This window comes from Cavia porcellus, unplaced genomic scaffold, assembly GCF_034190915.1.
Source record: "Cavia porcellus strain 051 isolate PalLab524CR breed Dunkin Hartley unplaced genomic scaffold, mCavPor4.1 scaffold_27, whole genome shotgun sequence".
NCBI lineage: Eukaryota > Metazoa > Chordata > Mammalia > Rodentia > Caviidae > Cavia > Cavia porcellus.
This window is the reverse complement of record NW_026947510.1, coordinates 7,356,808-7,369,479: the sequence shown is the minus strand read 5'-3', so window position 1 is coordinate 7,369,479 and position 12,672 is coordinate 7,356,808. Positions and strand designations below refer to the sequence as shown.

Sequence of the window (12,672 nt, the reverse complement as noted above, 5' to 3'; positions counted from 1 at the left end):
GCAGAACACACCCCAAAGCCTTCAGCAGGGCATGGCCCTACAAACCCCTTGGTTTTGGACTGTTAACTTCTAGGCTGATAAAATAAATTTCTGTTGTTTTAAGTCAAAAAAGAAAGAAAATAAATAAAACCCCACATGCAGCCCACAATTCCAGCTACTTGGGAGGCTAAGGCAGAAAGATAGTATGCTTCCAGGCCAGCCTGGGCAACTTAGCAAGACCCTATCTCAAAAAACATGCACCAAAAAAAGAGCAAAGATAAAAAGTACTTGAGTGCCAGGGGAAATAGCTACCTCTCAAACTCAAGTTCCAGTGGTGAGCAGTCAGTTATGGTGAATTCTGGGAAAGACTGGTAGAGAATACAAAGGACAGTGTCACCTGTAATTTGAGTTGTTGCCATGGGGGCCGTAGTGTGGTCTCAGGAAGGGCTGGGCTTCTAGCTGTGTGTGAAATGTGCTGTGGCTGTGCTAGATACCACAAGTCTCTTCAGAGTCCATCTGATGAGAGTCACTGCAAAGATTATCACCTACACTCAATTATCAGGTCCCAAAACTATGGTCTACTTAGGCCAGGTGGGGAACTCAAAATAGAGAAGTCACCTGGGTCTGCTATGCCCTAGGGTAGGGACAAGTCTGTCCTCTGTAAAAAAAGAAGCCATCATGCAGTCCCAGCCAGCACTTGCCAGGCAGAAATACTAGCCTGCATTTTCTGATCTTTCCAGTTTTTTCAAGAGAAAAGATTTCCATATGAAATCTCACCTTTTGCACATTGCAGACTAATTTAATTTTTAATTTAAACATCATCATGGCCAAAGGCAAAATTCACTGACTTATACTTGATAGCCAGCTTACTGATCTCAGTTTACTGATAAGGCCATATACTTTTGGAAAGTGCTCTCTGATGTCCAGGATCTGCACTGAGGTCCCTAACTTCAGCTATATTGGGTTCCCCAACTTCTTCTGTTGAAATTCTGATTCCCAGTGGGATTGATGGTATTTGAAAGTGGGGCCTTAGAAAGGCCAACTAAGATTAGATGTCATCACAAAAGGGGGGCCCTTGTGATGGGATTAGTGCCTTTTTTTTTTTTTTTTTTTTTTTTTTTTTTTTTTTTTGGTACAGTGATCCAACTCTAGACCTTGCACTTACCAGGCAGTCACTCAGGTAGCTGAGGTATATCCCCGGTCCAATTAGTGCCTTTTAAATAAGAGGCCAGGAGGGCTGGGGATGTAGTTCAGTAGTAGAGAACTTGCCTAGCATGCCCAAAGCCTTGGCTTCAATTCTCTATACTGCAAAAATTAAATTAAATTTAAAAACAAATATTGAAGTCTAGTTAACAGTATGTATGCCAGAGTACTCAGGAGGAAATATACTCTTTCTCTAACTTTAAAATCCCTCCAAAAAAATCTGATTAAGTTGGGTACCATAACATGTACCTGTAGTCCCAGATAAATAGAAGCTGAAATAGGATTGCTTGAGCCCAGGAGCTTGAGGGCCAACCTGGGCAACATAGCAAGACTGCTTCTAAACAAACACCAACATGGATTAGGGAGTGTACCTTGACTATAGCATACGTGCCTAGTACAAAGCCCTAGGTTTGATCCCTAGCACTGTAAAAACAACAGAACAAAACACCTATGTCAATGAGAGGAGGGAGGACTGGCTAGACAGACAGACACATGATGTGATAATAGAATATGGATGATGGGGGCTGGGGATTTAGCTCAGGGGCATAAAGGCCTGCCTTGCAAGCAGGCAGTAGTGAGTTCGATCCCTGGTACCGATAAAAATGAAAAAGACCAAAAAAAATAAAAAGAATATGGATGATAGATACACGTAAGTGTTCATTGTAAAATGCTCTAAATAGTACAGTACTTTTAGACATTTCATAATGAAGTTCTGGGGGAAATGAAAAATAGTCTACATTAAAAATAAGAAGTTACTGTTCTCTAACCTTATCCATATTTACAAAACTTAAAAAGTTCTGAAAACAGCACATTTTCTGACAGTTCTCAGGAAGTAAACCACAGGCTGACACGGAAGAAGTCTGGCTTCAGCTACACTGCTGCTTCCCACAAGCACTTGCATATTTTACTGCCGAAAGATTAATGTGCTTGACTACCTGATACATCATATGATGAATGCCTTATCCTCTGCATTGCCTCTTGAACAACTGAATTCTGAGACAAGCTTGGCCCCAAGAGCATCAGGTAGAGAGCTAGAAACTCAAAGATTTCCATTGACAATGGGATGTGGTGGTACACACCTGTAGTCCCAGCACTCTGCGTGGCCGAGGCAGTAGGATCACAGATACAAACCCACTTTGGGCAATTTAGTGATTTAACAAGACCCCATCTCCAAATAAAGTAGGGCTGGGGCTATAACTCAATGCAAAAGCTGCAGGACAGTTCGGTTCCCCAACACCACAAGCAAACAAAATCAAGTTTGAGTCCAGCCTTAGCAAGAAAGTCTCAAGATTGAAAGATAGCTCAGTGTGATGGCCCTAGATTCAATCTCCAGAACAATAATAACAACAAAATTCCCAGTGACAGGACACTGTGACTAATTGGATGGGCAATGAGAAAGGAGGGGATTCTAGAGTGCTCTCTGCACTGGTTTGGATAAGTATCCTGCAAAGGTCTATATGTTAGAGAGCTGGTCTCCAGCCAAGGGCCACTACTGGGTGGTGGTGGAACCTTTAAAAGGTGAAGCTGAGGGGGACATTTGATCACTGGGAACATGGCACTGAAGGTGCTCCCCGCTCTTCCTCCTCTTTTGTCTGCTGCTTGGACCTGTGGTGCTGTTTTGCCACAGGCCCCAAAGCAATGCGGTCACTATGGACAGAAACCTCCAAAGCTGTCAGCCAAAACAAACCTTCCTTGTTTGTAAGCTGTTAGAGAAAGCTGACTCAGTCTCCAAATTTCTGACTTTGAATCTCCATTTCTTTTTGCGTTGTTTCTTGTTTTTGCAATACTCAGGACGGGACCCAGGACCTACAAAGTGGACTGCATCTCCAGTCCTTTTATATTTTGACAAAGGGTCTTATTAAATTGCCCAGAGTGGACTTCAGTTTTGATCCTCCTGCCTCAGCGTCCCAGACATAGGCTACCATCCTTCATTTACTTGGTTTTCCAAGAAATACTGATTGACCACCTGCTGTACGTGGGTTACATTAGTGAGTAAGAGAAATAGCATTTAAGTGTTTTAGGTGAAATGCACACTTGAGAGGTTAAAGCAGAAGGAGTGCCATGAGTTCAAGGCCATCCTGAGCTACATAGTAAGTTCAAGTTCAGCGTGGACTACATAGCAAGACTCTGTTTCAAAAAGAGAAGAAAAGAAAAAGAAAGAAAGCAGAATCTCAGTAATGTTGAGATTTGTATTGTAACATCACCCAGACACCTCTCCTTATGTAGGATCTAGTTAGTTGTACGGCCTACTCAGGGTCATAGGACCAGACTAATGCAAATTGTTCTTTGTAATCCAACCAGTGCCACACAGTTACTGCCCAGCTCTTACCCTTACCCATGAGCTCTGTTCCTTACAACCTTTGCCTGAACTTACACAGACAGGAGAACATAGCAGATGGCCTTGGGAGTGTGGCTTCTCTTGCTCAGTATAGTGTAGGTGAGATGAGTCCATCATGCTCATGGAACTGCAGTGTGTGTTCCTTTTTATTCTCTGGGTCCATGGTCATGTATTGACCCATTCACTTTTTTTTTTTTGTCTTTTTCCTTTTTATCAGTACCAGGGATCGAACTCACGACCGCCTGCTTGCACAGCAGGCACTTATGCCACTGAGCTAAATCCTCAGCCCCAGACCCATTCACTTTTTGCATGATATCTGAGTTGCTTTCAGTTTGGGGCTATTGAGGATGAACACAACTTTCTTTTTTTTTTTTTTTTTTTTTTTAATCGGTACCAGGGATTGAACTCACGACCGTCTGCTTGCAAGGCAGGCACTTATGCCGCTGAGCTAAATCCCCAGCCGCTCGTGAACATAACTTTCAATCAGGTTAAACACTTAGAAGTGGGGTGGTGGGGTCACATGATCAGTGTTACTTTCACTTTGTTAGAAAGGCCAAGCTGTTTTCCAGAGTGGCTGGTCCATTTTACATCCCCCTAGCACTGTGGGAGTTTCATTTTCTCAATGAGTATGAGTGTAACACTCATTACCAAGAGGTTTTTTTTTCCCCTGGGCCTTCACACAAAACTACATCTCCAGCCCTTTTTTACTTTCTCATTTTTGAGACAAGACCTCCCTAAATTGCCCAGGCTGAGTTCCAATTTTCAGCCTTTCAGAGTGCTGGGTTTAGAGGCATAAGCCATGGAAACCAGCCTGCCTTTTCAGTTTAGCCTTTCTGGTAAGCATATAGTGGTATCCTGTGATTTTCAGCTTCTACTCTTGTTTTTTTTTTTTTTTTTTTCTTTTCCTGCTTCTACTCTTGATCCTCAACTTTCCGTCCTCCACAGCGCGGCCAGAGTGAGCCTTTGCAAACATCAGGGCCTGTGTTGCTCTTCTCAAAGCCGAGCGCCATTTCCTCTTGCACAGGGCGAGAGCCCACGTCCTTGTAGTGGTGCAGTGGCAGGCAGGTGGCCATCCCAACACCCGGCCATCCTCTCGTCACACCCCCTTTCCTGCCTGCTCCAGCCACACTGGGCCTGCTGTGCCCCTGGAGCCTCCTGGAATGACTCATTCAGTAGCCTGCACCCACACATCGCGGGTTCATCCTTACCGCTCACTTCCATAGAGAACACAGTCCTTGGACGGTCACCGAGAAAGACACCTGCCCCCGCCAGTCTCCCTCACCTTCCTCACTTTTTTTTTTTTTTTTTTTTTTTGCACATATCACCCTTTAACACACGTTCAGAATATGATCATTATTATTACGTCTCCCCCCAGCTGTTTGACCTTTGGCTGAATCCCAATGTCTAGCGCAATGCCTGTAGGGGGTGTTTATCTCCAGGGAAGAAAAGAGGGAAACATTTTATTTGAGATATGTTAGTAATTCTCAAAAAAAAAAAAAAAAAAAAAAAACCAAAACAAAACAAAAAAAACCCCACCTTTTTATTTTGAGATACTCTGTGTATCCCAGGCTGGCCTTGAGCTTGTGGCAATCCTCCTGTCTCAGCCCTCAGGGCTGGGATCACAGGCGTGTCCCATGGTGCTAGGCCACAATTTCTCCATTTAAAATTTTTTTTTAATTTTTAATTTTAATTTTAATTTTTTTTAGTACTGGGGATTGAACTCATGACCTCATTCTTGCCAGACAGAGCTAAAACTGAGCTAACTCCCAGCCTTTCTATCCTTAAAGTAGGTGGACATAGTAGTTCCTGACAGAGTTGTGAGGTATCAGTGAGTTCGTTTTTCCACAACAGTGTCTGCTTTATGGTAAGTATTGTATCAGTGTCCATTAAATTTTTAAAAACCTAAGAAAGAAGTTGGGGAAGAGCTTGTTTCCAGGGCTCAGAGGACAGGGTATCTGTCTTTCTTTCTGTCCCACCTTCCTAGGCACCTCCATTTTCAGGCCGTCTCTGTCCTCACTGTGACAAGATGGCTGCTGAAAGCCACAAGTTACAGCCTCAGTGACTCCACAAATCACATAGAGCTTCTTTGGCCCAAATGATGCCATGTACCCAGGTGCCAAGAGGGACATATTGTGTTCTGCCTGCCTAGGTGTGAGTCACAAACCCACTCCAAGAACCAGGAGGAAGGCAAGTGCAGTGGCACAGGCCTGTAATCCCAGCTCTTTGAGAGGTTGAGGTAGGAGGATCTCAAGTTTGAGTTCCACGTGGGCAGCCTGACTCAAAATAAAAATTAAAAAAGCAATATCAAAAAAGAGGCCCTGGGACTGTAGCTCCTGGGTTTGATTCCCAGTCTCTCTCACACACACACACACACACACACACACACACACACACCTGAAGGAACAAGGAAAGATGGAGGGCCTGGACCACTGCCTGGGAGAAATGGAGGAGCTGTTACAGCAAAATGCAGGACTCCTCACGCTTTCTCCTGGTGTGCTTTCTCTTAGCATCTCACACTCAGAATCTAGTTTGCCCCCACGTTATTGCCCACCCATTCGCATGGGCTGAGGCTACCTTGAGCAAAGGTGCCACATAGCTGCATCTTGAACAGGCCCCACAAATGCAGCCCAGGCAAGCACCCTCCCCTCAGCACCCTCCCCAGCCCTGCACGGTTCTCCTGGCTGCACACAGTCCCTGGGAGCCGTAAGGCTGGGAAACAGCCTGCAGAAGCGTGATTATCTGGGATTTGTTCTTAATGTTAATAGGATGCTGGTTCCTTTCTGTTTCTTTAATGCCATTTTGCACTCAGGTAGTTCAAAGTTCTTTACAAACCGCCAGTAATTAATTCAACTTCATTAAGGACAATTAATCCGAGATTAATTATAAATTTGCCCAGAGGAAGTTATTATACTTTGCTCTTTGATTTGAGTTTTGGCTTTAAAGGTTCTTTCAGGAATGAAATGGAAATTTCCCTTTCCTCCAAGGAGCCGCCTGGCAGGCGACTGTGTTAACCGTATGCTTTCCCCACAGTGGTCCTCGGCAACCTCAGCTCACAGTCATCCAGGCTTCAGATTCAGCTCCCCGACCTCCCCAGCCCCAAAGAGACCTGCTGGTGCCTTGCTGAGCCACAGCACAAGGAAGCCTGGCCAGCAGCAGAAATGCATCCCCTGCCATTTCTAAATGACCTGCAGTACCTCACACATGCTGCGTGACATCACCACGATTTTCATTTACAAAATGAATATCACAGTATTTCATGGGAACAAAGCTGGGTGTGGTGGCACACACCTATGATCCTAGCACTTGGGAGGCTGAGGCAGGAGGATCACCTTGAGTTCCAGGCCAGTCTGCGCTACATAGTAAGTTCAAGGCCGGCCTGCACTATACATAGAGACTCTGTATCAAAAACAAAAAACAAAAAACAAACAACAACAACAACAAAAAACCCCAAAATTTCTTGAATCCTTATGGTTTGCAGCAATCAGTGCTACATCTCCATTCCCCTTGGAAGCTTGTTGCCTCTTTTCCCCAAGGTTATGGGAGGAGGAGCTCCCAGGGTTAACCTAAGGCTCAGGTCCAATCCATCAGTACCACAGCTCTTGTTTTGGCCCAATTTGGCCCAATCAAAGAAGGCCCTAGGAGCTGGGGATTCAGCTCATGGTGTGGGCACCTGCCTGGCAAGTGTGAGGTATCAAAAAAAATAAAAATAAAAATAAAAAGAAGGCCCAGGACATTTCTCCAGGGCATGTAATATAAAAGAATGTTCTCCACTGCTAACTAAACCTGGAGAGGACTGGACTGAAGGTAGAGCACTTAATTAGCTCATGCTGGACCCCAGGTTCCAGCCCCAGCACTACAAAACAATTTAAAAAAATAACAAGCTGGGTGTGGTGGCACATGCCTATGATCCCATTCTGCACAACTTTGACCTTTTTCTGTTTAAATTCGGGTCAAGTACACATAGCATGACACTAATTTTCCACACCACGTCTAAGTGTGTGCTCAGTGGTGGCTAGCACCCTCAGGATGCTCAGGGGCTGAGGGCAGAGCTCACTGGTGTGCTGTGTTCAGCAGCGTCAGGCCCCGGGGTTCAATCCACAGCTCCAAGAGATGAAAATGATAAAACACTGTGGAAGCATCAGTGATATTTATTCCCAGAATTTTGTTATCTGAAAAACAAACTGTTTCCATTGGGCATAACTCTCCTCTGCTGCTGCCTTCCAGTTCCTCACTGCAACCTCCACGTGGGTTTCTTTTTAACTTTAATTAATTAACTTATTAATTTTGGGGGGGCTGGGGATTTAGCTCAGCGGCATAAGCACCTGCCTTGCCAGTGTGTGGTTGGGAGTTTGATCCCCGGTACCGATAAAAAAGAAAAAGACAAAAAAAATTTATTAATTTTTTTTGAGACAGACTGGCCTTGAACTCACTATGTAGCCCAGGCTGGCCTTGAACTTGCAGTGATCCTGCCTCAGCCTCCTGAGTTCTGAGATGACAGGTGCGCACCACCACGCCCAGTATTGCATGGGTTTCATGTAAGTACAGTCATAGACTACTTACTCTCCATAGCATCTTCCTGACTCACATGTGCTGTCCCATGTATTCAGAATGCTATTTCTTCTTCACGAGGGATATGACTCCATTGGAGGGAGACATCACGTTTCATTTAGCATCATCTGTTGATGAATAGTTGGTTTCTTTACACCCTTTGGCCCTTGTGAGTAATGCTAATTCTTTTGGTACTAGGATGGTAGAGGAGTTTTTGGGTTGCATGAGAAGTCTACCTTTAACATTCTGTGGAGCCAACATACTGTTTTGCACAGCAGCTACACTATGACCTATTCCCATCAGCAACATACGAGAATTCCAATCCCTCCCCTTGTTCTTTCGAATTTTTCTATTTTCGTTTCTCCTTTCCAATGTTGGCCACCTTTGTGGGGTGTGTATCCCCTAGTGGTTATGGCTTTCATTTCCCTAATGACTAATGAAGTGGAGAGTCTCTTCATGTGTCTGACAGCCATTTGTACATCTTTTTTGGAGAAATGCCTAAAAAATCCTCTACCCACTTTAAAATTGGGTTGTTAGGCTTTTGGTTTAAATTGTAGCTATATTTTAAACTCTACCAGATTCAAGATTTGCAAATATTCTCTCATGCTGTGTCCTTTCACTCACTTAATAATACTCTTTGATGCACAGAAGTTTTCAGAGTCCAACTTACCTACTTTTTCTTTTGTTGCCTGCCTTACTAGGATCACGAGTTCAAGGTCCTGCACAGTGAGTTCAAGGATGGCCTGCATAGTGAGATCCTGTCTCAAAAAAGAAACAACAACAACAAAAACACTGGCTTCTCATTGTGTTTTGTGGAATCCTTGACTTTTGAGCCAGGAGATTCAGAACAATACAAGAGTGAATTCATGCTGCATTGGGCTAGGAACTAGAGACTGAGAAATGGAAAATGTTGAATGAGAACTTTGCTAGGAAGAGGATAAAATCAAGACAAAGCAAAGGCAGAGGGTGGCTTCTGAGAGGTGGCCTTAGGTATGTTTGCTATCTGGAGCTCAGTGAGTCGAAAGGAATATGTTGGCTGTGAGGAATCATGTGGGCCCCTGAATCAGGTTACAAAGAGAGTCCAGTAGTTCCTGGCACACATCAGCATCTTGGTGAAGAGACCAAGGTTTCCTAGCCTTTTCACATAGAATTGATTTGGATTATCAGACTCCCTTGCAGCTAGCCACAGCCATTTGATTCTGTTGGGCTGGGAGTAGAAATGACAGTGTAACTTTTGGGTCAGGATTAAAAGGAAAAAGAATGTCTCCTTCTTTTCTCCTTCTTTCTGCTGCAGATTTGGACCTTGACAGGGGAGCCTGAGCACCCACCTTCTATTTCACATGATAGAAGATGTGTGGGGGGATGCAGCGCAACATCACAGGTGCCTATGGATCCTCCTTGGGTGGCAAGCCAGTCCATCTGCTAGAATGCTGCTTGAACTTCGTGTGAGAAAAAGTAACTGGCTCTTGTTTTATCTACTAGTATTTTGCTTGTTTTGAGACAGGATCTCACTATTTGGCCCAGGCTGGATTCAAACTTGTGATCCTCCTGCCTCAGCCTCCGTAGTGTTGGGATGACAAGTGTGTGTTACCACTCCTGGCTCTTATGCTGTTCTTAGCTTTAGGATGGGTGGAGGCTAGAGATCTGCTTAGTGATACTAAATTTACTAGGTTTACTTAATGTTAACAAGGATGTTGGGTCAATACAAAGGTTGTAGGACATGGCTCTTACAGGACCTAAATTGGAGTGAGTTAATGCTAGCTCTTTTTTGTTGTTGTTCTTGTTTTGGGTTTTTTGGTTTTTTGAGACAGGCCCTGCTATGCAGTTCAAGCTGGCCTTGAACTTACCATGTAGTACAGGCTGACTTCAAACTCTTACTGATTCTCTTACTTCACTCCCCCGCCCCCCCCCCAACAAATGCTGGGATTACAGGTGTACACCACCATGTTCCACTAATGCAGGCTTTTGACCTATAACCTTCCTTCTCCCCAGTCACCATTTTTCAGTCAGCCAAGGTCAAGCAGGCTGTACGGTCTTCAATGCAGATGTGGTTTCTTCAGAGAACTTCCACTCACAAGTAGTTCACACAATTACTGGACACATGTCCTTCTCTGGCATGGCTTCTCATTCCTCAAGGATGGACCACCTGCCTGGCTCAAACCATCTTAAGCCCTGAACTAAATGTCACATTACACTGTAAGCAAGGTGAGGCTTGATGCAGGGAGTTCATCAGGAATCTCTTTATGTGGGCTCTACTTTCCTTTGTCTTGGTTTTGTTGCAGGTGGAGTCTCCTGCAAATGCAGGAAATGCAGCAGCTTGAAAACCCAGTTCCCCTTTTTGATCTCTCAGGTAAGTCACAAGGGTTGGAGCACTGCTGACTGGTTGCTCAGGTTCCTGATGCCACTGCATTTGTGGAGAAATGAGATGCTCTATGGGGCCAGGTTAGGGTCATACTCACCCTAACACGGCTAGCTGTGGGTCAGTGTGCCCAAGACACTCAGGACACCAGAAGAGGAGAAAATAGCTCACCAAACAAATCTGAATTATTGCAGCTGGAAGTGGGCTGCACAACCCTTGGGTGGAAGTCACGTCTGTCCCTTCCCTGTCCTGTCCTGGACATAGTTAGCTCTACAACTGGGCACAGCATCTTTTGCACAGTGCTCTGTGTCACTCATTTGAACAATCTGTAACCTTGGTCATTCCTGAGACCTCGTTTTCCTCCTTGGTAAAATGAGACCGCTAGGGCAGATAAGGATCTGTGAGCTCTGAATGGTTCCTTAGCAGCAAAAATTAAAGCTCTGGTGGAAAGGCCCTGCAGCCCCATTGCCACTCTCTCAGCCTTCCTGTCCCTCCCATTCTGGCCACCAAAGGAATCTATAACCACCATTTTGAAAGCTCTGGATCAAATGGTTTGAGGATGCCCCATGGCTCTAAAATTTTCACTCCTCTTCTGTTTTCTGGCTGGAAGATCCTTCTCTTTGTGCTACAAAAGACAAAGCTTGGGGCTTACAATAACTGTGAAAATGGATCCAACACTCCCACCCCCATTGGATAATACACAGATAATTCCATAGAGCATCTCACTTTGATCAAGAGGTGGTGAAAAGAATTTATTCTTGTCTAAGAGTCAACCAGGAGTAAGTCAATGAGCGCCTGTAATCCCAACACTGGGAAGGCTGAGTGAGGCAGGAGGACCTCTCCTGGTTACAGGCCAGTCTGGGGTACATAAGGAAACCTTGTTTCAAAAAGACAAAAAATCAATAATCAGCTCAGAGCTCAAGCTCCGAACCTCAGTTCATCTTCAAAACTGAGGCAGTAACTTGTAAGGACGTCTACACGTGTTAACTAACGGGAAGGCTGGCACGAACATTAAGAGCCAGGCTGGCCACCAACTAAGGTCGGGGCCTCAGGTCACATCTAGTCCCCTGGGCTCTCGGCGCTTCTTCCCGGCAGGAAGCGTTGACTGTCGGGTAGCCAACCCAGGACACAGACGGAAGTGAGTGGGCGGAACTCCACCGGCGCTATGATGGGTGCAGCCATAAGCCAATGGAGAGTAAAAGTGTTCCTGTTTCCGCCAATGGAGCGCCGACAGAGGCGGGATTTTTATGTAATGCCCTAGTAACGGCCGCATGGTAACCCCGGCGCGGTGCGCACTGCACTTGCTCCTGGTTTTCCACGCTGGTTTGGGCTCCTCGCTTCTTTAAAATGAAGATAGAGGAGGTGAAAAGCACCACGAAGACGCAGCGGATCGCTTCCCACAGCCACGTGAAGGGTCTGGGGCTGGACGACAGCGGCCTGGCCAAACAGGCGGCCTCGGGGCTCGTGGGCCAGGAGAACGCGAGAGAGGTTTGGCCGCAACCAGGAGTTGGGAGCGTGATCGGGCGGGTTGCGCGCCAGCATCCCCGGGCGTTGTGGGCACATAGAGACAGCGCGGGGAGCGGGGCCGAGCAGGGCGCTTCTCGAGGGCTTGGCCACTGAGGACGACCCTGCCGCACTCCTCATTGATGGAGCCCTCGGGTAACTAAGTATAGGGAACTCCTGATTTCCCTGATCTTGCGTTCCTGCGTGGCGAGAGACAGCGAGTAAACACAGGCACGCCAGCAAACGATTGTTGTATCTCGATACAAGTCTGTACCTACAGGCCTTTGTCGCCTGGTAAAGAAATTGGACTTCCTTGTGAACGCAGTGGCAGGCTCTGGATTTATGGAGGAGGGAATCGACCAAGCTGAAAAAGTTGACTTTGGTTTTCCGGGCCTGGGAGCTGAGAGAGAGAAGTAGGAGTTATGGAGAGGAGCAATCTATAGTTGAGTCTGCTTTTGTAGTGTGGTCAGTTCATCGCCCATTTTATTTTTTTGCAGATGAAAAAGTTGAGGGTGGGAGACGTTACTCTTATCAATTGCCACTCAGTGCATGATGATAAAGCTGAGATTTGTACTCAGACTCATTTCCAGGCCCCACATCTGCTTTCTAGATGATGCACAGCTGTGAAGGAACTTGCCATACTTTGGTCTCAGAGCCATGAACCTTGGCCTCTGGAGAGGCCTAGTAGCTACAAGGGCCTTAATTGAATACAAGTTGAAGATGATTATCTCTGCAACTCTTG

At 45.6% G+C, this 12,672-nt stretch overlaps 1 protein-coding gene across 1 annotated transcript in view; it reads left to right on the top strand.

Annotated features, from left to right (window-relative positions):
• The first annotated feature begins 11,673 nt into the window (after positions 1 to 11,673).
• Positions 11,674 to 12,672, top strand: part of Ruvbl1 (RuvB like AAA ATPase 1) — a 31,581-nt gene continuing 30,582 nt past the window's right edge. Inside the window, exon 1 of the mRNA XM_003461489.5 lies at positions 11,674 to 11,915. Coding sequence (XP_003461537.1) covers positions 11,775 to 11,915 — 141 coding nt within the window. The 5' untranslated portion in view covers positions 11,674 to 11,774. The remainder of the gene's footprint in view (positions 11,916 to 12,672) is intronic.